General features: G+C 31.0%; 1 protein-coding gene across 5 annotated transcripts; it reads left to right on the forward strand.

Annotated features, from left to right (window-relative positions):
- Positions 1-5,763: 5,763 nt before the first annotated feature.
- Positions 5,764-25,835, forward strand: LOC132750857 (cadherin-23-like). 5 transcript variants are annotated; one of them, XM_060740915.1, is made up of 5 exons: positions 5,764-6,099; positions 8,425-8,671; positions 9,261-9,391; positions 9,658-9,726; positions 10,169-10,678. In XM_060740915.1, exons 1-5 carry the CDS (start codon positions 5,985-5,987, stop codon positions 10,420-10,422), a joined length of 816 nt encoding a protein of 271 aa, XP_060596898.1. In that variant the 5' UTR covers positions 5,764-5,984; the 3' UTR covers positions 10,423-10,678. The 5 variants fall into 5 exon arrangements, with proteins under 5 accessions (XP_060596898.1, XP_060596899.1, XP_060596897.1 ...); XM_060740916.1 differs by lacking the exon at positions 10,169-10,678 and adding an exon at positions 25,324-25,835 and having other exon boundaries at positions 5,922-6,099; XM_060740914.1 differs by lacking the exons at positions 8,425-8,671; positions 9,261-9,391; positions 9,658-9,726; positions 10,169-10,678 and adding exons at positions 22,673-22,922; positions 24,414-24,547; positions 24,827-24,895; positions 25,321-25,835 and having other exon boundaries at positions 5,939-6,099.
- Positions 25,836-27,524: the final 1,689 nt, after the last annotated feature.

The raw sequence follows: 27,524 nt of genomic DNA on the forward strand, positions 1-27,524 counted from the left end.
GATTTTTAAAAAATCTAAGATTCTAATGGCATCAACTGCAACAGCATAAAAATGTGCGAGATCATTTTGTTTGTAAATCTTTTTGTGAAACTGCATGTTTGTTTATTTTTTATTTTTATTTTATTTATTTATTTGTGTGTGTTTTGTGTGTGTGTGTGTGTGTGTATGTGTGTGTGTGTGTGTGCGTGCGTGCGTGCGTGCGTGCGTGCGTGTGTGTGTTTTTAAGATATGTTCTTTTTAACCCTCCTTAGGTTAAATGCACATGATTAAAATAGAATTTTGCCCTTAAATTTTGTCTGCGCAAGTAATAAATCTTCTCTCTTATCATGACTGAAGGCACTTTGTAAGGGTATAAAACAACGAACATGTTGTTTAAGGGCTTAAATTTATAAAACCGCTGTTGCCGGCTGATAAAATTCCGTTTACCACCAAGACGTTCAAGATGAGGATCCATTTATTTGGTTGTTTGGTTTTTGCTTTGCAGTATCCATTGGCAGGTATGTTGTTTTACATTTGTGTTTAGTAATAATATGCTGCATTTGCTTTATATTAATATAAAAACCATATCTTTACATATTCTTTAACGGAGAGTTGAATGTTTTGGTGTTTTTTTTTAATCTAAGAGATATTATTTTAAATGAACGATGTAAAGAAACACTTTGAGTATTTGATGACGAATTCTTGTGCGCTGAAGAAGGGATGCCAGTTGGAATAGAAAAGATTAAATATATTTGATATTATGAAATAGGAGTTTTAAAGAATACAGTAAACAAAATATTTTATGAGCATATGGATACTTTTAAGGCTACTCTGAACAAAAGAAACGAAGAAATCATCAAAAAATCGTTCTTAAATTCATAAAGATTAATTCTAGACGAAAATAGGCTAAGTGAGTGCCTGTAAAATAGGTCCTTTAAGGGACTCGACTAAGGTTTTTGACAATACGAGACAGAATTTTTTTCCGATATTTGTGTAACTACTTGTGTGCAACTTTAAAAGTATTTCCCTTACCTATTTTTTCCGATATAACAATTTAGCGTTTGGAAAATGAATAGCGTCCAAATGAACAACGACTAAAACAAGTATTCAAGATATAATATCTTTGCATCTTAACACAACTTCTTTCGTACGAACAACAATTAATAATTAGCCGTTATCTCTTGCATTGAATAAAAGAATTTTTAAAATCTGTTTTTTATCTCTGTGTGTGTGTGTGTGCGATGGTGTGTGTGTGTGCGTTGGTGCGTGCGTGCGTGCGTGCGTGCGTGTGTGTGTGTGTGTCTGTTTTTCATTCAAAGCATCCGCCAAATACTATATAAAATGCAACATGAAAGCTATCATTAAATATGCTACTTTATAATATATAGTTATATCATTAATGATATTTATTCATTTGCAATGCAGCTGTGTTTGAAATAGATGCAAGATTAAGCTTAACACATCGGGACCAATTTTAAATTTCTTGCTTTGTCTCAAACCATATTTATTTACATTTTCGTCAAATAGAAAGACAAAGTTTTCTAATCTCTGTATAGACCTTTTTACAAAAACGATTTTCCATAGCAACGAATGTTGCATTTCGCACATGTGCATTCTGCGAAGGGCAAAAAGCTATAACAATGTTTACAGTTTATCATACTTTAAGGCTTTCATAGATGCTATTTCATGTTATGTCACCAAAAATATTTTTTTGGGATGACTTAAGGCGGTAAGCACTGAAAACGTGAATTTATCTTTTTTAAAGGATCTACGAAAATGTGCGGGAGTAATAATTCAATGGAGAAAATGGGCACACACAAGTCTTTGTTTAAGGTATCATTAGACTACTTTTGAGACAGCAGGGTGTTAAAGATAAAATTTTATTACCCCTGTATTACATAATATAACATAATTTGTATTGTACACTGCCTTTGAATAACTGGAATGGTCAGGCGGCAAGTGTCAAACAGATTGGCACGCAAACGTTTGTTCATTCAACCGGGACATTTAAATATCATGATATAGTTAATCAGTTACGCTTATTAAAATGGTAATTTATGTAACTTTTAAATATACCGATCAATGTTTATGGTTTTTGAGAAGAGAAAAATTGTGTGACGTACATTATTGAAAATAACATGTATTACGAAGAAGCGGATAAAATGCGTGTTATATCTTTTCCAAACAACCCATCTTAACTTCTCAATATTTTGAGGGGAAAAAATAATTATCTAAAATCTATTTATGTGACTAAATTTTTCTGCTACACCTCAGGCAAATCGGATAAAGGATATAATCAGGTATATTGAACACTAAAAATGCATTATCATCTGTTATGATATTTTTTCTGAATGAAAATTAATCTCGATTTCATGTTATATAATTTCTTTTGTTTTTAAATGAACTATTTTAACAGCAAATAACTTATAAATATATTTCCACATCTTCTTTAAAAAATGATTTCAGTGTCAGGTCCGTGATCGTAAAAAAAGATCTTTTCCATTCCTTTTATGGCATTCTTTGCCACAAAGCTATAAATTCATCTTTTCTATATTTGTTGAAAGCTATTTTATATATTTTTTACCGTTTACCTTGAACTAACTCGGAATTGTCTATGAACTTCTACTATATTTCTATGTAGGGCGAAGCAATTTTGCCTTTCGTACATTGCGCATATGTGAGAAAATTCTAAATCCGGCCGATTTTTCATAGCAACGGACCGCGTTGTAAAAAGGTCTATACAATAATGAACTGTCTGATTTCATGTATTGAATGTAGTTTATCGAGACTTTGTATCATGACTTCGTAAAACACGTTATTTCCGTCTTAAGTGACACTGTTTTGCATAGACAAAACGGTTGGGTGTACTGCTGTTTTATTGCAATGTCATAAAATAGTTTTTTTTTTCTAATATCCATCTATATACATTTAGAAACTAGAAAACAAGTTTGTTTTGAAGAAATTCAAATATATTTTAAAGTTTGAGATGATTTGTCATTTGACTGTGTGGATATAGTTCTGGCTTCCAAAAGTTTAATGATCGCTTTCTTAAGTTTTCTTGGTAAGGCATTAAAGGCATCAAACCCTTTTCCAAATCAATCCAAAATAAAGTCATATGTGTGACCTCGCTACACAACACCAATAAAAATCATATGTAATAACGGATAAAGGGAAAACACATTAATACATACTTTTACAAGTATTGAAATATAGCTGACTACTTTGCCTTTTCTCTGCGAAACAGCAGTACACCGACACAACACTTTGAAACCTTTCGTGATTCAACATATAATCTGTTTGGTTTTATACTCGTGTTTCTTCTTTATGAAATTGAACAATGAACTCACTTAAAATTCAGTTTTTCTAAATAATCTTTTATTTGAAATAAATACTGGATACAAAATCATATGGTGTAATTCTCAACTGCCTGCGCTTATTGACAAATAATTAAAGATCGATCAATCTCGTGAAGACGTAGTAAATCATTTTGTCAAGATGGCGGCTGCGTGCTTAACATTCAGAAATGTCTGAAACCTTAAGGATTAACTTTATCCTCAAACTTAGGTCTTTTTGGTTGATTTTTTTTTTTGAATATCTATAGATCGTTTAATCGGGATATACGTAACTAATGTCAAACGCATTATGATAAATCAATGCAAGTGTGACAGCACTGTCTTTATATATTCAATCAAATCCGATGGATTTATATCCCCCGCCGAGTACTGGCTATTACTAACACGACAGCTGGAGACATAAGGCTTAATTTAGAAATTTATCATGGCATGCACATTTCCTTTGCGTATCGATGATTCCCATAAACATTAGTTGAAATCAATCCAGCAGTTGCAAAGAAATAGCAATATTGCTTTATATGAATACTGCAAAACCATTCAAGAATAACCCTGTCTTGAAGAATTGGACCGGAACAATACGACGGAATGCGCATCTCTAATTGGTATTGACGGTTTCCCTAAAGATTCTTTGGATTCATCAAAGTAGTTGCAGAGAAATAAAAGGGAAACGATCATTGCTCTATATGCATACTGCACAACTAATCATGAAACTTAACTCTGTCTTGAAGGATCTGACAAGAACAAGGCGACAAAAACCGCATTTCCAATTGGCATTGATGGTTTCGATAAGGTTAAGTTGAATTCCAGCCAATAGTTGAATATAAAAAGCGCGGAAACGATTATTGTATTATATGCATACTTCATAACTAATCATGGGCAATAGCACTGTCTTGAAGTGTCTGACGATTTAGCCGACGATATGCGCATCTCTTTTTTTGTATTGATGGTTCCCATAAAGGTTTCATTGAATTAAATCCAGTACTTGCATAGAAATAGCGAAGAAAAAATTATTGCATTTAAAGCATACTGCATAACTAGTCAATGACCATAACTCTGTCTTGAAGGATCTGACCCCAAGCAAGGCGACGATATGCGCATTTCTTAATGCTATTGATGGTTTACATAAAGCTTCATTAAATTCCAGCCAGTAGTTACAGAGAAATAGCGCGGAAACTATTATTGCTCTTTATTCATACTGCAAAACCTATCAAGGGCCTTAACTCTGTCTTGAAGGGTCTGGCCCAAGCAATGCGACGATATGCGCATTTCCTGTTGATATTAATGGTTGCTTATAGAGACAGCATTTCATCTATCTGTTGATTCAAACCACTCGTTAATACTGCGCTTGATTTTGGTGATTAATTTTAGTGTTAGAATTTATCCATAAATCTCATTAAAACCTGATTGATACTACAGATAACAACCGGGCCAGTTTTCATTAAGATAACATTATGCACATTTTTTCGTCGTGAAGAATTATGAGATGAACTATATATTTTAAAAGATTATAATGATCATTAATCAATTATTGAAAGCAAACAATGTTTGAGATAAAATATAAAAACTGCCTCAATTACAAAAATGTATGACTGTCCCATTTTTTTATTGAAATTTACCGGTATATTAGTACCATTACAGTAGAGTAGCATGTAAATTCAGTGTTTCATACTAAATCCTTTTGACTTTGATCTTCTGGTATACATCCATCCCTTGAAGAATGTAGTTAAATGAAACAGTACAAGAATATTATCCATTACATCTATCGTATAAAAAAGCTAAGTGCATCTTTTAAATTTATTATTTGTTCCAGATGGTCTTATTAAATCACGGTTGCTTGGAACACTTTAAAACTTCTGCGATTTGTAAAAATATAATCGCGTGTTTCTTTTTGTATGTCCAACTAAAAAGTACATAGATAAATCATATATAACAAAGGCATATAAATTACATCTTATTGCTTCTGAAGGAATGAAGAATGAAGCAATATATCTGATGTATAAATTGTTGGATAAATTAACTGCATTTCTACAATGATCAAATAAACACTTGAGATATAAAGAATAGTTTAAAATCCAAGACATAACATATTTAAAAATACCCGACGTATATTTACTATGTATTGAAAGGTCCTTTAGCATGGATTGATGGTTTTACTTTTTTATTTTTGCACTCTAAAATGGGCCATTCTTTATGACGATGATATTCTTCTCTTGTTAAAGCAGGTGCAAATATATGTTTTGTAGAATCCCATTTCAATATTCATTCTTTACCAAGTTTATTTTTATATATGTATTTTATTATTATTAGTATTATTATCATTTATTATTATAATTATTATTATTATTATTATTATGTAAGATTTAAAGAAAATGCAAGATTCTAATGATATTTTTCCCTCCGAACTGTCACAGCATCAACTGGAATAGCGTATATACGAGATTTTTCTTTCTGTGAAAATGCAGTTTTGTAACACAAAGGTCTATGTTTTAGTATATGATCTTCTTAACTCGCCGTAAGTAAAATTCACGGATAAAAAACCAATTTTGCCCTCAAATTATGTTTGCACCAATAATTAATCTTCTATCTTATCATGAGTGACAGTATTACGTAAAGTATAAAAAGCATAAAGATATTGTTTCAGTGCTTAAATTCATGAAATCGCTGTTTCCGGCTGATAAAATTTCATTTAACACAAAAACATTCAACATGAGGATCCAATATTTCGCTCTGTGTTGTTTGGTTTTAGCTTTACAGTCTCCATTGGCGGGTATGTTGTTTTAAATTTGCGTTTAGAATTAATATGCTAAACTCGCTTTACATTAATATATTTACCAGATCTTAACATGTTCTTTACCGGAAAGGTGTTTTTTTTAAATCTAAGAGATAATATTTTAAATGAATGATTTTAACAACTACTTTATTATTTGATGATGTCTTGTTGTGCGCTGAATGATGCCGGTTGTAGATATAATAAATAAATATAATTGATGTTATGAAATTAGGAATATAAAAGAATACTTTAAACAAAGACTCAGTAGTATCCAATGAGTTTCTGAATACTTTTAAAGATTTTGTAAACAAAAGAAAAGAAGACTTCTCTTAGATTCATAAAATATTATTATGGACGATGAATGGCTGAGGAAACATTTAGGAATTTGTGCCTGTAAAATTGCATTACGTTCTTTAAGGAACTCGACTTAGGTCTTTTGACATTACGGAGCTGGATTTTTTTCTCTGATATTTGTGTTACATTTGATTTAGTTCTGAAACAATAACTTGTGTGCAACTTTCCACATCATTCCCTGATCCCGTTTTATCTTAGGGGGTCAGGAGGGAGTGGGGGGGGTGTTGTTTCTTAAATCATTTTGAATTAAACACATGATTTACTCCAAATGACACGATTTATTTTGTGAGTCCTCAATAAAAATGCAAGTATATAAATCATTCACATATACATAAGTTAAAATTTCTTGCTTTGTTGCAAACTATTTTTTAAATTTTACATTTTCGCCAAATAGATAGACAATGTCTTCTAATTTGTATACAATATAGATTGTACAACTGTATAATTTCGTGTTTTGAGGGTAGTTTATCGAGACTTTGTATCATGGTTACAATTAAATCCAGCGTAAAACACGTTATCTCTGTCACAAGGGACAGTGTTTTGCAATAGACAAAACAAATATTGCATTTTCATAAAATAGCTTGTTTTTTTCCCCTTCTTATCCATTTAACTAGACAACAAGTTCGGTTTTAAAAAATTCTTTTGAGATTATTGAGATAGTGTTCTACGGACGTTGTCTTTAATAGCCGCTTTTTACGTTTGTTGAAAAAGAATTAAAGACATCAAACCCATTACCAAATCTATCCACAAGAACTCGTATAACCTCGCTTTACTGCACCAATAAATAAATCATGTGTATTAATGGATAGAGGGAAAAACATTGTTACATAGCATTGAAAAGTTTGAAAAATAATATACCTAACATCTTTGCCTTTCTCTCTGCAATACAGCAGTACAACGCCACAACACTTCGAAACATTGTGTGATTTAACATGTTATCTGTTTGGTTCTATAATCGTGAATGAAGATAGAAAATAAAATAAATAAACTTACTCATATGATAGTTTTTAAAGAAATTATGATTTATTTAAGATTACTTTCGGATAAAAAAAACACATGGTGTAATTCTCAACCGTTGTCCCAAAGAACGCGAATATGTTAATATGTTTATTTTGTTTTGATCCGTCGGCTTGGCACTGAATCATTGTAACCGCTGGGTTTGGCACCTGTTGACATCATTTTCACTTATTTTATGACTTTTACCTGCAGTGTATCCGGTACAAAAAGAAATGTTATATTTTTTTTTTAGATCGCTTTAAATTGAGAGGAGAAATTCAAGTTATTATGTTAGAATTTGAATAAGTAAAAGTTTTCGTGCGCCTTGAATGAATGAATGAATTCTGTTCTTAAAATGACATTTTGCCGTTATAAAGTTGTAAAAAAAATACAATACTATGCATATGTTAATGTGCATCCGTGCTGTTCTTATGAAAAAATATACTTCGGCGGAAGCGATAGCGACAGAGAGTCCGGTCTGTCGCAGAAACGGTGTAATATCCTTATGATATACAGAGATAGAAATCCGTATAAATTAAATTTATAGAATTATATATAAATTATGCCGCAACTACGATTTTCATGAAATATAAAAAAATAAGTTGTTTTGAAGACATTAAAAATACGAATTATTAATTTATTTTGAAAAGTATAATGGTCAATTTTTACTCATTGCTTTTTATAAAACCACTGTAAACTTTAAAATTTTATAGACTTAATTCACGTCTTACATCTATTAAGTGTTTTACAGTTTGTTCATATTGTCTTCGTCGAAATGCAGAATGAGCAAGAAACCCTAATAGAAAAAGCATAATGTTGTTATACTGAAAATAAGTCATCTTAATGAAATTCCTTTTAATATCAGGACTGTTCCTGTAGAAAAATCTAAATCAAAGATCATTCCTATGATGCGCATTTTTTATGAAACATTAATGTATACGTAAAATCTTTATATTTATTTCTATATTCCAGAGTCTGCTATTACGTCCTGGACAACACCTAATATATCAGGTGACAGTGGACCTGGGACACTTTCTATCCCAGAATCTCAAACTTTAACAACAACAATAGAAACGTACGTTGCTTTAACCGATGCGACCACGGTCACGTATGCTTTAAACCCAGCAGTTGCTCCATTTGCATTATCTACGACTGGTGTATTAACGATAACTGCTAATCTTGATGCCGATAAAACACCTACATACACACTTAATATCGTGTAAGTTGAGTATCTTTATATATAAGTACACTTTAGAAGCTTTAATTACATTTAAGAGCAAACTTTGTCTTTTCAAAAGCAAATCTTTATCAAATTTTTAACAAAATTATATTTTTGGGAAGTTAAATCAAAGTGAATTATTCAAATAGTTGAAACCAATATGGTATTCATTTTTGAATGATGCAATGGTTTGCATTCAAACTATCTAGACTTGCATTGATTTTCTTGTACTTCAAATTCATGCAAATATACAAGGTTTTATATTCCAAAAGTTTATTATAATACAAATGGTATATTAAGCTCTTATTTTTTGCTTCGTTTAGATTCTTCACGAATTTATTTCCTTTTGAAAAACAGTTTCTCGCGGCTTAAAAATGCACGCTACCGGCCACCATACATAAGAAAATGCACGCTACCGGCCACCATACATAAGAAAATGCACGCTACCGGCCACCATACATCAGAAAATGCACGCTACCGGCCACCATACATAAGTCATATTTTGTAAATATATAGCCCATGGTAATTTGTCAGAAGATAGATTTTGAGTTTTTAATATGTGATATGCACATTGAATTATCAATTACAGAGCAACGGACAACACTGCAAACACTCCTGCTTCAGGAACTGCCACTATCACTGTCACAGTGACTAAGGGAACAAAACCATCTTTCGGATCGCAAAAGTATGAGCAGTGTATTGCAGATGGTTCAGTTATAGGTAAAAACGGAAAAAATAGTTTCAAGTTTTTAATATTTACATGTACAACTATAAAAATATATATTGCAGACCAATCATGCATGCATTATCCTTTCGTGATACTAGACATATCAAAACTAACAACAGCAGTAACATTTTACAAGAGCCTATGTCTAAAACATTTTAGAGGTTATACCTTCATTAATTTCAATTTCAATGTGCTATGAATATAGTAATCCATTATGTATAAATATGAAACTAAACTATGTTTTTGTATCGGTTTACAGACACAACTCTGGTAACTGTCCTGGCAACAGATTCAGACAAGAGTCAGACTGTCACGCATAGCATAGCATGTAAGTACCACGTCTGAAGTGTTTGAGGAATCAATACTCTAACATTTTGTCTTATAATATAAAACAATTTCCTAACTGATAAGTTTTGTGACCATAAAAAGAGCAAATATTACTAAATGATATTTAATTAACATAAACACATAATAAAATAGATTTATTAAAAGCGAAACAGCTAACAATTTACATTGTCAATTTTAAGCAATTTTACAATTCAAAGAATTTATTATTTTGAAGTTGATTCACATTGGTGTTTCAGTAAGATTATGAAGATTTTGACGCAGAATATGCTCACAAAATATGAATAATAATCACTTTAAATGTTCCAATATATATTGCTGAGGCAATTCTTTGAAATAAATACGCTTCAGTTTATACTTAGTACAGGTATATCTTTTCACAACTTTTTCTTTTGACATAAAGACTTCTGTTGCTTTAATTGTAGCTGGAAACATAAACACTGATTTCAAAATTGGTGCAACTACTGGAGTTATACAGGTTGCAAAGGCTCTTTCAATGACAAGGACTGCAAGCTACACATTGGTCATCAATGCAGTTGTCAATGGACAAACTGCAAAGACAGGATCAACGACCGTAGCCGTTACAGTATCTGCCGAATGTAATAAAAACAACTCAGCCATCAACGGCGCCAGTATTGCTTCCCTACTGTTAAGCATACTGACACTGTTGATGATTTAATTTAGACGTCTGCGTTATTACAAAGAAACAATTACAGTGCGTGATTCGAACTCTTTTAACTTATTTAACAACATTAAATATGTTGTTATTTTCATTGTTTTTGGAATGATTCAGTAATGAGATGCATTTGTATCGATAAGCGAATCATTTCAAGTAGGATTGTTGCTCCTGGTTGTTATATATAACTATACACTGTCTCAACTTGCTTTTCTGTACTCTTGTGAATCTTTTTAATAAACTTAATTTCTTTATTTTACATCTATATCATCTGCCTTTACTTAGATGGTAAAAAATTTTATGTTCGACACAAGCTGTTTATTATCCAATTGTTACAATAAATGTCGATAAAATATACTGGCCGCACCGTCAATACCAAACAATACTAATCAGTAAAGTCCACATGTGGTATTCTAAATCTGTTTTCCTTGTCAAAACATCTCGCAAGATGATCTACATGATGATTAATTACACAGTGGTCGTCTCAATTGATGCTCCCGTATCTCGAAGAGTAATAGATGTATCTTCTCTTTGAAACAAAACAATTAGAATATTTTAATCATCGGCGTGGTCGAGTGAATAACGCATCGGAATAGTAATGTAAGGATTTCTGACCGTTTAGGGTTCGAACCCCGTCGTGGACAAGCCGTTGTTTCCGTGTGCAAAAACTTTACACTCATTGCTTAGCATTGGTTGGTTCCGGAAACGGATTCGAAAGTGTTTCAAAAAGTTTAAAGCTTCCAAACCACTCTAACTAAAATAAATTAGTATGATAATATCCTAATAGTGTTATCATGCTTTACGTCACAAAAATCTGATTCAACTAGATTTATTACCCTCTGTTGCCATATTACCTTATTTTGCAGGTCATGATATCAAATTATCAAAAAGTTACATGTATTTCCATTCATTTTGTTCTTCAATTGTAACAAAAATATGAAAATTAATGTATATTTTACAGCAAAATAAGTTGTAAAACTTGCAAAAAACATGCAGTTAAATGTGGTTTTCACATCAATTTCTATATAAAACATTATTCTATATTCTCCAATCATTTAATATTTTCTTAAAGTGACATTATGCTCATTTTTTCATTGTGAAGTTAAGCTGAATTGACTATATATTTCAAAAGAATGACTGTTACAATGGTGAATGACTAATAGTTAATATTCAAAAGAATGCCTTTAATATAAACTGACTGTCCCACTCTTTTTATTAATATATCGTTAAAGGTTTATTTCAATGGCCACGTGAGTTTCATACGAAGAAAATTATATAAATAAAAGGAATTATGGCAAAATGTAAAGTTGACTCTCTCACTCAATGTATACCCTTGGATGGACATAGTGCCTCTTTAAGGACCCACGCGCTATGAAACACACTTTATGGTGCATTTAATACTAGGGAAAAAACAGTTTACGAAAAGTAAAATATTCACAAACCAGGGAATTTATGTTTTATGCAAAGTGTGACAGACTACTTTTTATCATAACCCGAATTAAAATGACTGAATTTAGTAGTTCGTAGACTTAATAGATAAACACCATTTCATTAAAGTGACATTTTGCTCATCAAAGAGTAAATGGTGAGTATTCATTTAAAATTAAATAGCTTTACAATTTGTCATGTTTGTTTCCAATTTCATAACAAACGTCACCTGAATAATCAATAACCCACGTGATCCACATTAATATATTCTTCAAAAAATATCCGTAATGTTCAATTTATAAAAGAGTAAAATTCTTGTCCAATCGTTACTAAAATAGTCAACCTTTTGAAATACAGAACTAATTAATTCCAAATTAACAGTGCAAAATACCATGGAGGCTATTCGTTGCCAAAAATCCAGCCTTTGAAACTTGCCAATGCATACTCCGGTTCTACTAAACAGATTAGTAAAAATCTAATTGTTGATCCAAAAGTTACATACTGCACCGGTATTTAGCGTTTTGATTATCTCGATTTGATAAAATGGAAGCTGTTTACATGCAACTTAAAGGCACACGCTTTCTATTACTTGGGGACCATACGCCGCTTTTCATGGAATGGCACGGGAGTGTCACGTTGAAGGTTCCATGATAACCGCCGTATGAACACATCTGCGGATGTTTCTAAATTCAAAATTTCACCATCTCATGTTTAAATGTTGAATTCTGCTTAAGCCGGTGCTAGGGGGCGTGGACGGTAACTTGCACTTTCCAGTACCGTCCATGAACAGGCTCAATCAAACCGAGCCTGCAACATTTTCAATTCTGTTGTGTTGGACTTTCTTTAGGGATTCTTATTTTCTCTATTTTACATAAATTGCAAACTGTATTTAGGAATGTATAACTTCAAATTTTTGACATGACTTCGTATAAATGTACACGATACAACGTACAAAACACGGTTTATGCCGTACATTATGACGTTGAGAATGTAAATGCATCAGTTAACACTCTCAGGTTGACATCATTCTACATCATTTTACATTCTAACGCAATTAACATTTGTAAACGATTTCGCAACTTCCATATATGGCATTATCACGGAAATAGACGAAGACTAAAAGGCGGAGCCAATTTTCACAAGAGCAGAATATAAAGAGAGGCAACTCTTACTGTACTGTACAGTTATAATGAGTACAAAAATATTTCACATTAAATAAAACTCTTATATATGTCACATACATCAACTGCATTACAGTTGACTTTTAATATCCTCTGATTTTGTTAAAACGCATTCTAGCACAGGATATTCTAGTAATGCAAATTTTATTAATATATAATAAAATGTAACAAAAGTGATAGAACGTCATAATACTGATAATGAGCATAATAAAATGTAAAAACTAAAGTTGGTGAATAAACATAAGGGAATGTTTCCCATATATAAGGACACAAACCACGCTGGCCGGTGAGCTAACTTCTCAGCAGAAATTATTCGTACTCGTGTAACACACATCTCTTTGTACCATCAATGGGATATATTTTGATTCATAGGATGTGATTTAGCCTTTTATTATAAAAGAATATGTAAGCTGGCGTAGGCTAAAGGTCTTCAGCGAAGCCCCTTTTACGCATTTTACTAAATCAATTACAGCTCTTAAATCTTAAAAGCTGATACCTAAACTTGTGTTCTTTCTGATCAAAAGCAGAGAACTATTTTTATGTACAAGAAATACTTGTATTTTTGTACTCATTATAACAGAATATGTATTAAGTTTTGTTAGTGATGGCTTTCTTAGTGATTAAATAAACAAGGTATACATAAATTGATAGTTAAGGTCTAGTCATCTCAAGTACCACCAGAGATGATCGGTTGAGCTGTCGTGACTAACTCTGGAGGGTGCCGTTTTTGTTATCGTTTTTCGGAGAGCTGATCCCTTGGCAGTATTGTCGACTCCTGCACAACCATCGTAGAAGAATAGGCTTCAGGAAGATTAGGCATGAAAAGACGTCCCCGATGCGACTACAACAGTGGACCGGCAAAAAGGCTATTATCTCGGACACATGGTTATTCCGGCGCCAAACAAACAAACTCAAATACACACACAAGGGGAACTGTTTCACGCGGAACAAAACGCATTAATGTTGCATTGGATTGTAATAAATCATCTGATTTTTTTAAATCTATCCGTTCCTTTACTTTTTGAAACTAGGAAATAAGTTTATTTTGAAGAAATTTAAATGTATATAAGTTTTGTATTTTTTCTTTTGAAAATGATTTGGATACTAGTGCTGTGTGGCTTCAAAAACTTTAATAGCCGCCTTTATATAGAAAAGCGATGTCACACATTTGTGAATTTTAATTTTTGTGTTTTAGGTCCATGTTCTTCATATCTCACCTGATTATTAAGGCTCTTAATAAATATTGTTAGCTATGAATGAAAAGCAGACAAATTTCCAGCATATTTTGGCTGATAATATTACATTTATGGCATTTACAAGTTTTTTTTAATATTTGGGTTCCGTGGCCAAGTTTTTGACCCCGGATCATCCGTTTTTTAACTTGAGCTAGAAATTATCAAATTAACTTTTTTGACAAATTTTTAGGATATTTAAGCTGAAAATGTTAACTCTAGAGTGTCAACAAGGTGTTTCTATATTTCGTCTGTGATACAAAGTTTTTGACCCAAGATGACCTAAATTCAAAAATTAAGCTAGAAATCATCTTAATAATCATAATAAACATCTGGTAAAGAATTTGCTACGACTAAATACTAAAATACCAGATCTAATTCTGGCTGTTGTCTTTCCTAGTAGTAGCATTTACTATTATATTAGTAACCTTAATACTAGCTTATGACTTGACAAGAAAACGCTTTTAACGATATTAAAATTAAAACCAAAGTTGTATGTTTCCTTTCGTACATTTCTTTTTATTTTTAAGTATAGATATATTTTCGCATTTTTACCATATTTTTTTTCTAGATGACTAGACCTTAACTATCGACCGATATCAATTTTGTCAACTATATCCAAAATATTTGAGCGCCATATTGCCAAACAAATACACTCATTCTTTGAAAAAACGAACATTATTCATAATAAACAATCAGGATTTCGTAAAAATCATTCATGTAATACTGCACTCATAAGTTTAATAGATACTTGGTTAAAAGATGTTGACAGTGGAAAAATTATAGGGACTGTATTTTTAGACTTAAAGAAAGCCTTTGATTTGGTTGACCATGAAATACTTTTGCATAAACTTAAACTTTATCATTTTTCTGAAATGCCGTTAAGTTTTTTTATGTCATATCTTTCTAATAGAATACAACTGGTAACGAAAAGTAATTTTCAATCTCAGACAATGAAAATAATTTCCGGTGTTCACAAGGTTCAATATTTCGTCTCTATTGTTTCTAATATACATAAATAACATGGCTTTCATTGGTGATGATATAAATTATTATACGCAGACGATTCCACTCTTTATTAGTCCGGAGAAAATAAATCAAAAGTAGAAATAAAACTTCAAGATCATTTAAATAACATTGACAAATGGTGCAAAATAAATAATATGGCCTTAAATCCAGATAAATCAAAATGTATGGTAATAGGAACAAGACAAAAAGTAAATATTATGAGAAAATTAATTCTTAAGATAAATGAAATAGCTCTTAAAAATGTAACTGATCAAAAAGTCTTGGGTATTTGCATAGATAACAACTTAAAATGGCACTTGCAAATTGACAATGTTTTGTAAAAAAACTTAACGGAAAAATTGCCTTATTTGAAAAAATATCGTATTTTTTGCACTTTGATATGAAATTTTTGTTTTACAATGCATATATATTGCCCATTATGGACTATTGTTGTATTATATGGGGTAAAGGAAACACAAACTACATAAATAATGTTTGTAAGTTACAAAAACGAATTGCTAAAATCATTTTACAGCAACCTCAAAGATCTCCGTCAACAAATCTATTCGAAACTCTTAATTGGTTACCGTTCCTTGACAGATGTAAATACCACACGGCGGTGCTTGTTTTTAAAACTTTAAATAACATGGCACCGACGTATATGACAGAACTGATGACTTTATCCGACAACAAAATATATAACTTAAGATCTAGGTCACGGAAAGATATTGTATTATGGACAAGACCTAAAACAAATTATATCAAAGACACATTTTCTTATTATGGCATGAACATATGGAACAATATACCTTTAAATATTCGTAATGTTAACCTTAAATGTTTTAAAGAAAAATACAAAGCATATCTTGATGTTCATATGAATGAATGAGTGAGTGAATGAATGAATGAATGAATAAATATATGAACGAACGAATGAACGAACGAACAAATGATGCAATATACATATATGTTTAAACAAAAATTGTTGAGTGCCTGTCGAAAGTATATGAGTTGTACTATTCTAAAAATTACATATTATACATTCATTTTTCTACCTATGCATGTCCTGTTGTTGTTGTTGTTGTTGTTTTCTTTTTCAGAAGGCCACTTTGGAAATAAGATATATATGATTGTTATTGTATGTTCTTAATGTGTAACCTTCTTTAAATAAAGATATTATTTTTATTATTATTATTATTATTATTACCTTCCGTGTGCCTTCTCCGCGACGTGCACGCCTCGGGACTGATTTGGAGTTCCCCATTAGAGTTACCTTTGCTATTTATAGATGAAACGTGTTTACACATGATTTAGCCTGGTTCTACGATATCAAATCTCGGTAAACTACAAAAAGTTGCACAGTCCATTATTTGTATACGGAGATAAGAGAGCCTTGTATTTCCATTTGAGGAAAATGTAAATAAAACAAGTTTTAAAATAAAGCAAGAAATCTTAAATTGGTTCTGAAGTGTAAAGCTGATTAATGTGATGTGAATGTTTTAATATACTTTTGTTTTTATTGACGACTCACAAAGTTAATCGTGTCATCATGCGACTTTTTCAAAGTTCTAAAAGACTCGGCTGCTTTGCACCCGGATAACGACCGTTCCAGTTTTTATTAAAGTGACATTGTGCTCATTTTTTCGTGTTCAAGTATAGCTGGATAAGCTATATATTTCAAAGGAATGGCGTTGATCAATAATTGAGAACTAACATTGCTTTGGATAAAATATAAAAAATGCCTATAATATAAAAAGTATACCCCACTCTCTTTTCAATTGAAGTTTACCTGTACATTCCTAATAATAGAATTTTCCGTTTTTCATGTGGACTATTGATAATATATGTTAAGTAAAATTTAAAACTATAAACAATCATTACGAAATGTAAAGTTATTATGACTTTTCCATGTACACTCATCATATACAGTAAGATGGACATAATGTCACTTTATATTGCAATCTGTTTACATTCTATGGAACAATATCATTATTTTTGTGGAACAAAATAGAATTATAACTGAAGCGATTTCACCGTTCGTCAAGTATTCAAGTTAGTAAGATATAATACTCTTTTGATAGCCAAAAAAGAAAAAGGAAAAAAAAAGAAAAAAAGAATCTCCATGAATGTCAGTCAGTAAAGTTTGATATATTAGAACCATTAAAATAGAGGTGCATGTAAATTCACTTTTGCAAGCTAAATCCTTTGATTTTGATCTGCTGGTATATATATCCATCCCTTAAAGGGTCTTTTAAAGTGTCTCAAAGCAGTAAAGTTAAACAGTATACGAACATAATCTTTATAAATACAAATAACATCTATTGTATTAAAAGCAAATTATATCGTGTAGATTTATTTCATGTTTCAGTTGGTCTTATTAAATCACGGTTGCCGGGAACATTTTAAAACTTTTGCGATGGGAAGAAACATAATTGCTTGTTTCTATTTGTATGCCCAAGTTAACAAAGACATATAAATTACGCCTTATTGCTTCTAAAGTAATGAAAAACGAAGCTATAAATCTGATGGACAAAATGCTGAATAAATAAACTGAATCCTTGCAATGATCAAATAAACCCTTGAGATATGAAAAATAGTTTAAAATCCAAGACATAACATATTTTAAAATGCCCGACGTATATTTTCTATGTATTGAAATATCCATTAGCATAGATTAGTGGTTTTACTTTTTATTTTCACTCTCAAATCGGGCATTCTATATGACGATGGTATTATTCTCTTGTCCAAGAAGGTGCAAATAAAGATTTTGAAGAAATAATCTGAGCTTTTCCCAATTCAATATTCATTTTCATTATTCTCAATTTATCAAATTTCTTTCTATTTCTGTATTATATTTTATCTATTATTATTATTATTAATTTTTTTGTAAGATTAAAAGAAAATATAGGATTCTAATGGCATCTTTCCCTCTGTACAGTTGCAGCATCAACTGCAATAGCATAAAAATGTGCGAGATCTTGTTTCTTTTGTAAATCTTTATGATTGTGAAACTGTAGGCCTTTTTGTATTTTTTTTTCAGATATGTTCTTTTTAACGTTCCTCAGGTAAAATGCACGTGATTAAAATACAATTTTGCACTCAAATTTTGTCTGCGCAGATAATAAATCTTCTTTCTTATCTTGAGTTGCACTATGTAAGTGTATAAAAACAACGAACATATTGTTTAAGTGATTAAATTAATAAAATCGCTGATGCCGGCTGATAAAATTCCGTTTACCACAAAAGTATTCAACATGAGGATCCAAAGTTTCGCTCTGTGTTGTTTGGTTTTAGTTTTGCAGTCTTCATTGGCGGGTATGTTGTTTTGTATTTGCGTTTAGAATTAATATGCTTCATTCGCTTTATATTAATATTGTAACCATATCTTTACATATTCTTTACCGGAGAGTTGATTATTTGGTTTTTTAATCTAAGAGATATATTTTAAATGAACGATGTAAAGAAACACTTTAGGTATTTGATGAAGATTTCTTGTGCGCTGAGGGAAGGATGCCAGTTGGAATAGAGAAGATTAAAAATATTTGATATTATGAAATAGGAGTTTTAAAGTATAAGTAAACAAAATATTTTATGAGCATATGGATACTTTTAAAGCTACTCTGAACAAAAGAAACGAAAAAATCATCTAAAAATGTTTCTAAAATTCATAAAGATATTAGTACCATTACAGTTGACTAGCATATGAATTCAGTTTTCCATACAAAATCCTTTTGACCTTGATCTGCTGGTATATATCCATACCTTGAAGAATGCAGTTAATGGAAACCGTACAAGAATATTACCCATTACACATGTTGTATGAAAATCTATGTGTACCTTTTAAATTTATTTTTTGTTCCAGGTGGTCTAATTAAATCACTGTAAAAACATAATCGCGTGTTACTATTTGTATGCCCAGCTAACAAAGACATATAAATTACGTCTTATTGTTTCTGAAGTAATGAAAAACGAAGCTAAATAGGCAAAATGTTAAAAAAATTAACTGCATCCTATCGATATTCAAATAAGCACTTGAGATATTAAGAAAGTTTACAATCGAAGACATAAAATGTTTTACAAGCCCGACTAATTTTCTTTATATTTTGAAAGATCCAATAGCATGCATTTTAAGTTTTACTTAAGATTTTAACTCTAAAATCGGGCATTGTACCAAATTAAAGATATTCTACATTTATCCAAAGAACAGAGCTTTTGCATATTCAATACTCAGTAATCAGTAATCATTTTAAAAATTTTCAATTTATCAAATTTCTTTTATTTTCTGTATTTTGTTATTTTATTTGTTTTTCCTTTTTTTTGTACGCTTTAATGAAAATGCAGGATTCTATTGGATCTTTTCCCCCGTACAGTTTCTGCATAAACTGGAATAGCATAAAAATGTGCGAGATGATTTTTCTTCTGTAAATTTGTTAGTAAATATGTTTTTCTTAACTCTCCTCAGGTATAATTCAGGTGATTAAATTAGAATATTGCTTTTAAATTTTGTTTGCGCAGATAATTAATCTTCTATCTAATCTTGAGTGAGGTATAAAAACAACGAACATGTTGTTTAAAGGCTTAAATTAATAAAATCGCTGTGACCGGCTTATATAAATTCCATTTACTACAAAGATATTAACATGAAGATCCATTTATTCGCTCTGTGTTGTTTGATTTTTGTTTTGCAGTCACCATTGGCGGGTATGTTGTTTTATATTTGGAAATTCATATGCTTAAATTTCGCTTTGTATGAATATAGTTACCAGACTTTTAACATATTCTTTACCAGAGAGTTGATTTTTTTTTAAAACTAAGACAGAACATTTTAAATATTAAATGATGTAAAGATACTTTATTAGGTATTTGATGACGTCTTCTTGTGCACTGAAAGATGCCAGTTTTACATAGAAAAGATAAAAAAAAATTGATGTTATGAATTAAGAAATATAAAAGAATCCTTTAAACAAAGATGCAGTAGTATTCAATGATTATATACTACATAATGTATTAAAGATATTGAACAAAGAAAGAAAAAATCAAATGCAAAATCGTATCTTAATTTCATAAAGAATTATTTTGGACGATGTTTGACAAAGAAAACATTTAAAAAATGCGTGCCTATAAAATTACATTAGGTTCTTTCAGGGAATTCATTATAGTCTTCAGACATTACGGGACAAGAATTTTTTTCCCGATATTTAAGTATCATTTGATATAGATCTGAAACAATAACTTGTTTGAAACTTTTCACATCATTCCCTTACCCCGTTTAACCAGTATAACCATTTAGATTGTGCAAAATGAACAGCGTCCAAAGCCAGTATTGCGAATATAATATCTATGCATCTTAACACAATTTTTTTGTACGAACGACGATAAATAATTAGCCTTTATCTATTGCCATGTATAAAGGAGTTTTTAAAAATGCGCCAAATACATGTATAACATTTTCATTATCCTGTTTACCGTTTTCTTTAATTGATATTTCTAAACACTTTATGTTTAAGATTACGTGATACTATACAGCGTCACAACTTTAGTATGATTCCCAGCTTCATATTGTTTTTTTTTTTTGTTTTTTTTTCTGAAAGCTATCATTAAAATATGCTTATTTCAAATATATAATTGTAACATTAACAATATTTATTCGTCTGCATTGCAGATGAGTCTTATATCATTTTGAATTAGACACATGAATGACACGATTTATTTTGAGAGTCGTCAATAAAAATGTAAGAAAATAAATCATTCACATACATAAGCTTAACACTTCGGGACCTATTTTAAATGTTTTGCTTTGTTGCAAACTAACTTATTTACATTTTCATCAAATAGAAAGACTAATTTTCTGATTTTCGTATACAAATAATGGACTATACAACTGTCTAATTTCTGATTTATTTAGTGTAGTTTACCAAGAGTGACAGTTGTGTGCAGTTGTTGAAAATAAATCCTGCGTAAAACACGTTGTCTCCGTCTGAAAGAGCACTGTTTTACAATGAACAAAACGCATTGATTCTTTCATTGCATTGTCGTGAAATAGCTTGTTTTTTATTTATCCATCTATTTATCTATTTATCCATTTATTTACCTTTAGTTTTGTATTTTTCTTTTGAGATGATTGAAATAGTGTTGTGCGGACGTAGTTCTGGCATCCAAAACGATAATAGCTGCCTTTTTACGTTTTATTGGTAAGGCATTTAGGGCATCAAATTCGTAACCAAATCTATCCAAATTTGAAAAGCACACGTTTGACGTCGCTTCACTACACCAATGAATGAATCATGTGTATTAATGGATAAAAGAAAATATAACATTATAACATACAGTATATTGAAAGTATTGAAATAACAATATAGCTGACTACTTTGCCTTTTTCCGCTGCAATGCAGCAATACACTGCCACAACACTTATAAACCTTTGCTAGATTCAACATGTTAACTGTTGTGTCTATAATCGCGCTTCTTCTTTTTAGATAAAAAAATAGAGAAGAAAACAAAATAAACTCACTAATGTTATTGTTTTTAAAGAAATCATTAATTTTAGATAAATACCAGATTAAAATCATATGGTGTAATTCTCAACCACCTGCGCCTATTGGCAACTAAATTAAGGTCAATTTTGTGACGACGTTGTTTACGAGCGACGGAGAGCTAAACTTTCAGAAATGTCTGAAAATTTAAGATTTATTTTAAAGCTCAAACGTAGGGCTATATTGTTGATAGTTTTGTTATTAAACATTTATTTATCGTTTAATTGTGATATACTTAATTAATGTCTAAGGCATTATGATAAATCAATACGAGTGTGGCAGCACTGTCTTTATATAAATAAGAATTATGGAGTATGATACATGGCACACTTATTGTCTTGATGTCCATATGGCATTGACTATTACGTTTAGGTCTAGAATCATGTGGCAGTTTAAATTAATTTACAGAGATTGAAAATCCGAAAAAATGAATAGATAGAAACATAACATATAAACTACACTACAAACACGCTATGTAAGAAATAAAGGAAAAGCAGTATGAAATTGTATCATTTTATTCATTTCCCAATTTTTAAATAGAAATGAAAAGTACGAAAATAACTATTTATGTCGAAAGTATATTGGTCATTTTTACACTTGCTCTTACAAAACGACCGTAAACTTTTAAACAATTAAAGATGAAATTCACCCATTACATTTATTAACTGTTTTTACGTTATTTTTCCAATTGCCTTGGTAAAAACGCAGATACCCCACCATCAGAAACCTATATAGTTATACTTAAAATAGACCATCTAAATGGAATTCTTTTTTATATCAGGACTGGTCCCGTTGAATCAAAGATTATTACTATGATGTGCATATTTCATAAAAATGTATGTATACACAAAATGTTTACAATCTATTCCAGAGTCGGCTATTAAATCCTGGACTGAACCTGTCATTACATCAGCTGCTAGTGGAACTGGGACACTCTCTATCCCTGAATCTCAAGCTTTAACAACCACAATAACAACGTACGTTGCTGTAACCGATGCTACCCAGGTCACATATGCTTTATCCCCAGCAGTTGCTCCATTTGCATTATCTGCAGCTGGTGTATTAACGATAACAGCTAACCTTGATGCCGATAAAACACCTACGTACAAACTTAATATCGTGTAAGTTGAGTATCTATTTATATAAATACATTTTAGAAGCTATAATTACATTTAAGAGCATACGTTGTCTTTTCAAAAGCCAATCTATCTCACATTTTTAACAAAATTATATTTTGGGGTTGTTAAATCATAGTGAATGATTTAAATAGTATATATGGTATTCACTTTTAAATGATGCAATGTTTTGCTTTCAAACTATCTAGACTTGCAGTGGTTTTCTTGTACTTCAAATTCATGCAAATATACAAGTTTGTTTATTATAATACAAATGGTATATTAAGCATCAATGTTGTGCTTTGTTTAGATTCTTCACAATTGTTTTGTCCTTTTGAAAAAAGTTTCACTTAATTAAAGGCGGTTGTCTGTTGTACATCAGATGAATAGTTGCTTGCGGCAGTATGACCAAATTTCTTTTAAATTACAACATAACAATGTTCATTTAACTGACCCAGCACTTCTTTATACTAACAAATACATGTATATGCAAAGTGATGTTTATGTTGTAGTATATTTGAACACATAAGTAGGATGGCCGCGAGAAATTTTATCGTTTTATCATAAAATGTCGCGGGGTACTTACAAACCCGCAATATTTTCTGCCGAAATTGTACAAAATGTCGAGGGTAACGTATAAACCTCGATATTTTATAACAGTCGTTTGTAACAGGAACATTTCGACTACAGTAGCCAATATCGTCAATGCTTTGACTCGACATTTTATCCCTCGTTTGTCTATAAAAAGTCGAGGAATAGAATGAATTAGTTCCGCGCCATTTTTTGCAAGTGTTGTAGAAATTCTTGAAAAAAGCGAGGGGAAAACTATAAGCCGCGACGTTTAGTTCCTGAACAAATGTCTCATAAAATATCGCGGCGAGTAATTGCAATTTTTCAGCCGTGACTTTTGCGCAGATGGATTAATTTAACCCGAGTGAATCACGCTGACCAGTTAGATTTTCATAAAAAAAGCCGCACGAAATTTTAAACAGAAGCCGCGACTTTTTATAAGAGACATTTTCCGGCATAAAAAGTCGAGACTTAATGCCCAAACTGGTATACATCAAAACAAAATGTCGCTGATTATAATTGCCGCAATCGGCTACCTAAAGTATGCATATGTTTGCTCGGCTTAGTCTCTTATGTAGACAGAAAATGTCGCGGTTTTCTTCGTAAAACTTTTACGACATAAATGTGATAAATGTGGTAAACTATAAGCCGCGACATTTTATACAGTTTCGACATAACATTTCGCGGATTTAAAAGTTGCCCACGACAATTATAAACTGACGGTAAAATCTCTCGCGGCTTAAAAATGAACGCTACCGGCCACCATACATAAGAAAATTCACGCTACCGGCCACCATACATAAGAAAATGCATGCTATCGGCCACCATACATAAGGCATTGTTAAAAGAGAGCCCATGGTAATTTACCATAAAATAGCATTTTGAGTTATTATTATGTGATATGCACATTGAAATTATCAATTACAGAGCAACGGACAACACTGTAACCACTCCTGCTTCAGGAACTGCCACTATTACTGTCACAGTGACAAAGGTGGGAACAAAACCATCTTTCGGATCGCAAAAGTATGAGCAGTGTATTGCAGATGGTTCAGTTATAGGTAAAACCAAAAGACATAATGTTAAGCTGTTTAACAATACAAGTTCAAATATAAAGGAATTTTTGCAGAGAATTAGGAGACAAATCATGCATACAATTATCATTTCATGAGACGAGACTATGCATATCAAATATAACAGCAGCACTAACATTTAATAAGAGTCTATGTCTAAAAAGTAGAAATGATACCTTTATTTATTTTAATTTCAATGTGCTATGAATAAAGAAATTCATAATGTATAAATATGAAACTAAACTATGTTTTTGTATCGATTTTCAGACACAACCCTGATAACTGTCCTGGCAACAGATTCAGTTAAGAGTCAGACTGTCACGCATAGCATAGCGTGTAAGTACTACGTCTGAAGTTTTTGAGGAATCAATACTCTAACATATTATCTTATAATATAAACCAATTTCCTAACTGAGGAGTTTTGTGACCAAGTATTGCTAAATGATATGTAATTAACATAAACACATGATGGAATAGATTTATTGAATGCAAAACAGCAATCAATTTACGTTGTCAGTTTTAAGCAATTTTACAATTCAAAGAATTTATTATTTTGAAGTTGATTCACAGTGGTGTTTCCGTAAGATTATGAAGATTTTGACAAAGAATATCCTCACAAAATATGAATAATAATCACTGTATCTGTTTCAATATATATTGCTGATTCAGTTCTTTGAAATAAATACGCTTAAGTTTATACTAAGTACATCTTTTCACAACTTTTTCTTTTGACATAAAGACTTCTGTTGCTTTAATTGTAGCTGCTGGAAACACAAACAATGATTTCAAAATTGGTACAGCTACTGGAGTTATACAGGTTGCAAATGCTCTTTCAATGTCAAGAACTGCAAGCTACACATTGGTCATCAATGCGGTTGACAATGAAAACCCTAAAAAGACAGGATCAACGACCGTAGCCGTCACAGTCTCAGCCGAATGTAATAAAAACAACGCAGCTATCAATGGCGTCAGTATTGCTTTCCTCCTGTTAAGCATACTGACATTGTTGATGATTTAATTATGAATAGACGTCTGGTATGCCTTATTACAAAGAAACACTTACATGGCGTTATAACTCTTTTACCTTATTTAACAACATTTAATATGTTGTTTTTTTCATTGTTTTTTGGAATGATTCAGTAATGAGATGCATTTGTATCGATAAGCGAATCATTTCAAGTAACATTGTTTCTTCTGTTGTTCGTATAATTTTACACTGACTCAAATTGATCTTCTGTACTAAGATAAATTCATGTAATAAACTTTATTTCTTAAATGTTGCATCTTTATCACCTGTCTTTACTGAGATGGTAAACCTTTTTTATGTTCGCCACAAGTTCGTTATTATCCTTTTGTTACAATAAATATCGAACAGATATACTTGCTGCACCGTCAAAACCAAACAAAACTAATCAGTGAAGTCCACATGGGGTATTCTTGATCTGTTTTCCTTGTCAAAACATCTCACAAGATGATCTACATGATGATTAATTACACAGTGGTCGTCTCAATTGATGCTCCCGTTCTCAAAAGTAATAGATGTATCTTTTTTTTGAACAAAAAAATTGAAAATTTTTAAACATCTTTTGGGCGAGTGAAAAACCTCGGATAGGATGTAAGGTTTCTGACCGTTTTTGGTTCGAATCCCGTCATGGGGAAAAACCGTTGTTTCCCCTGTGCAAAAAAATTTACCTCATGTTAGCATTGGTTGATTCCAAAACGGATTCGAAAGTGTTTCAAAAATTTAAAAATTCCAAAACCTTCTAACTAAAAAAAAATTAAAATTTATTATTCCCAAAAGTTTTTCTGCTTTACGTCCAAAAAAATTTATTCAAAGAAATTTTTACCCTCTTTGCCATTTACTTTTTTGCAATTTTAATATTAAATTATCAAAAAATTCAGTTTTCCCTTCATTTTGTTCTTAAATTGTAACAAAAATATGAAAATTAATGTATATTTTACAGTAAAATAAGTTGTAATTCTTGCAAAAAAACATGCAGTTTAAGGTGGTTTTCACATCAATTTAAATTTCTTTATGAAATATTAATATTGTATATTCTCCAATCATTTAATATTTTCATAAAGTGACATGCTCATTTTCCATTGTAAAGTTGAGCTGAATTGACCTTATATTTCAAAAGAATGACTGTTACAATGGTGTATGATCAACAGTTGATTTTTTTTGTAATTGCCTAAAATATAAACGGACTGTCCTACTCTTTTTATAAATAGATCGTTAAAGTTATATTCCAATGCATATTCCTTTGGCCATGTGAGTTTCAAATGAAGAAATTGATACAAATGAAAGGAATTATGGCAAAATATAAACTTATTTTAATTTTCACCTGTTTCACTCAATATATACTATTGGATCTTTAAGGACCCACGCGTTATGAAACACACTTTATGGTGCATTTATTACTAGGGAAAAACAGTTTACGAAAAGTAAAATATTCACAAACCTTTATGCAAAATGTGACAGACTACTTTTTTTTCATAACCCAAATTTAAATGACTGAATTTAGTAGTCCGTAGACTTAATAGATTTACATCACTTCATTAAACTGACATTTTGCTCATCAAAGAGTAAACGGTGAGTATTCGTTTAAAAGAAAATAGCTTTACAATGTGTCATGTTTGTTTCCAGTTTCAGTTTCAGTTTTTATTAAACCAAGGCATATAATATGCAACTGGTTATAACAACAAACAAACAGAAAAATAACAGTCAAAAATCACTAATATCACAATATAAGAATACAATTATGACTAGCTAAATAAACAAAAATGGAGATCATATTGTTCAATTTCAAGTACTGAATTCAATACAACATGTATTTTAAATTGTAACAAATGGGAACGGAGAATGAGAAGTATTAATTATCTTAATTTTAACATAATGTTTTTACAAAATAAAGATAATTTTAGTAGAATCTTTTTATCACAACGATTCATTAATGTGTCAAGT

Source organism: Ruditapes philippinarum, unplaced genomic scaffold (assembly GCF_026571515.1).
Source record: "Ruditapes philippinarum isolate M1 unplaced genomic scaffold, ASM2657151v2 ctg1764_1_1_1_1, whole genome shotgun sequence".
Lineage (NCBI taxonomy): Eukaryota > Metazoa > Mollusca > Bivalvia > Venerida > Veneridae > Ruditapes > Ruditapes philippinarum.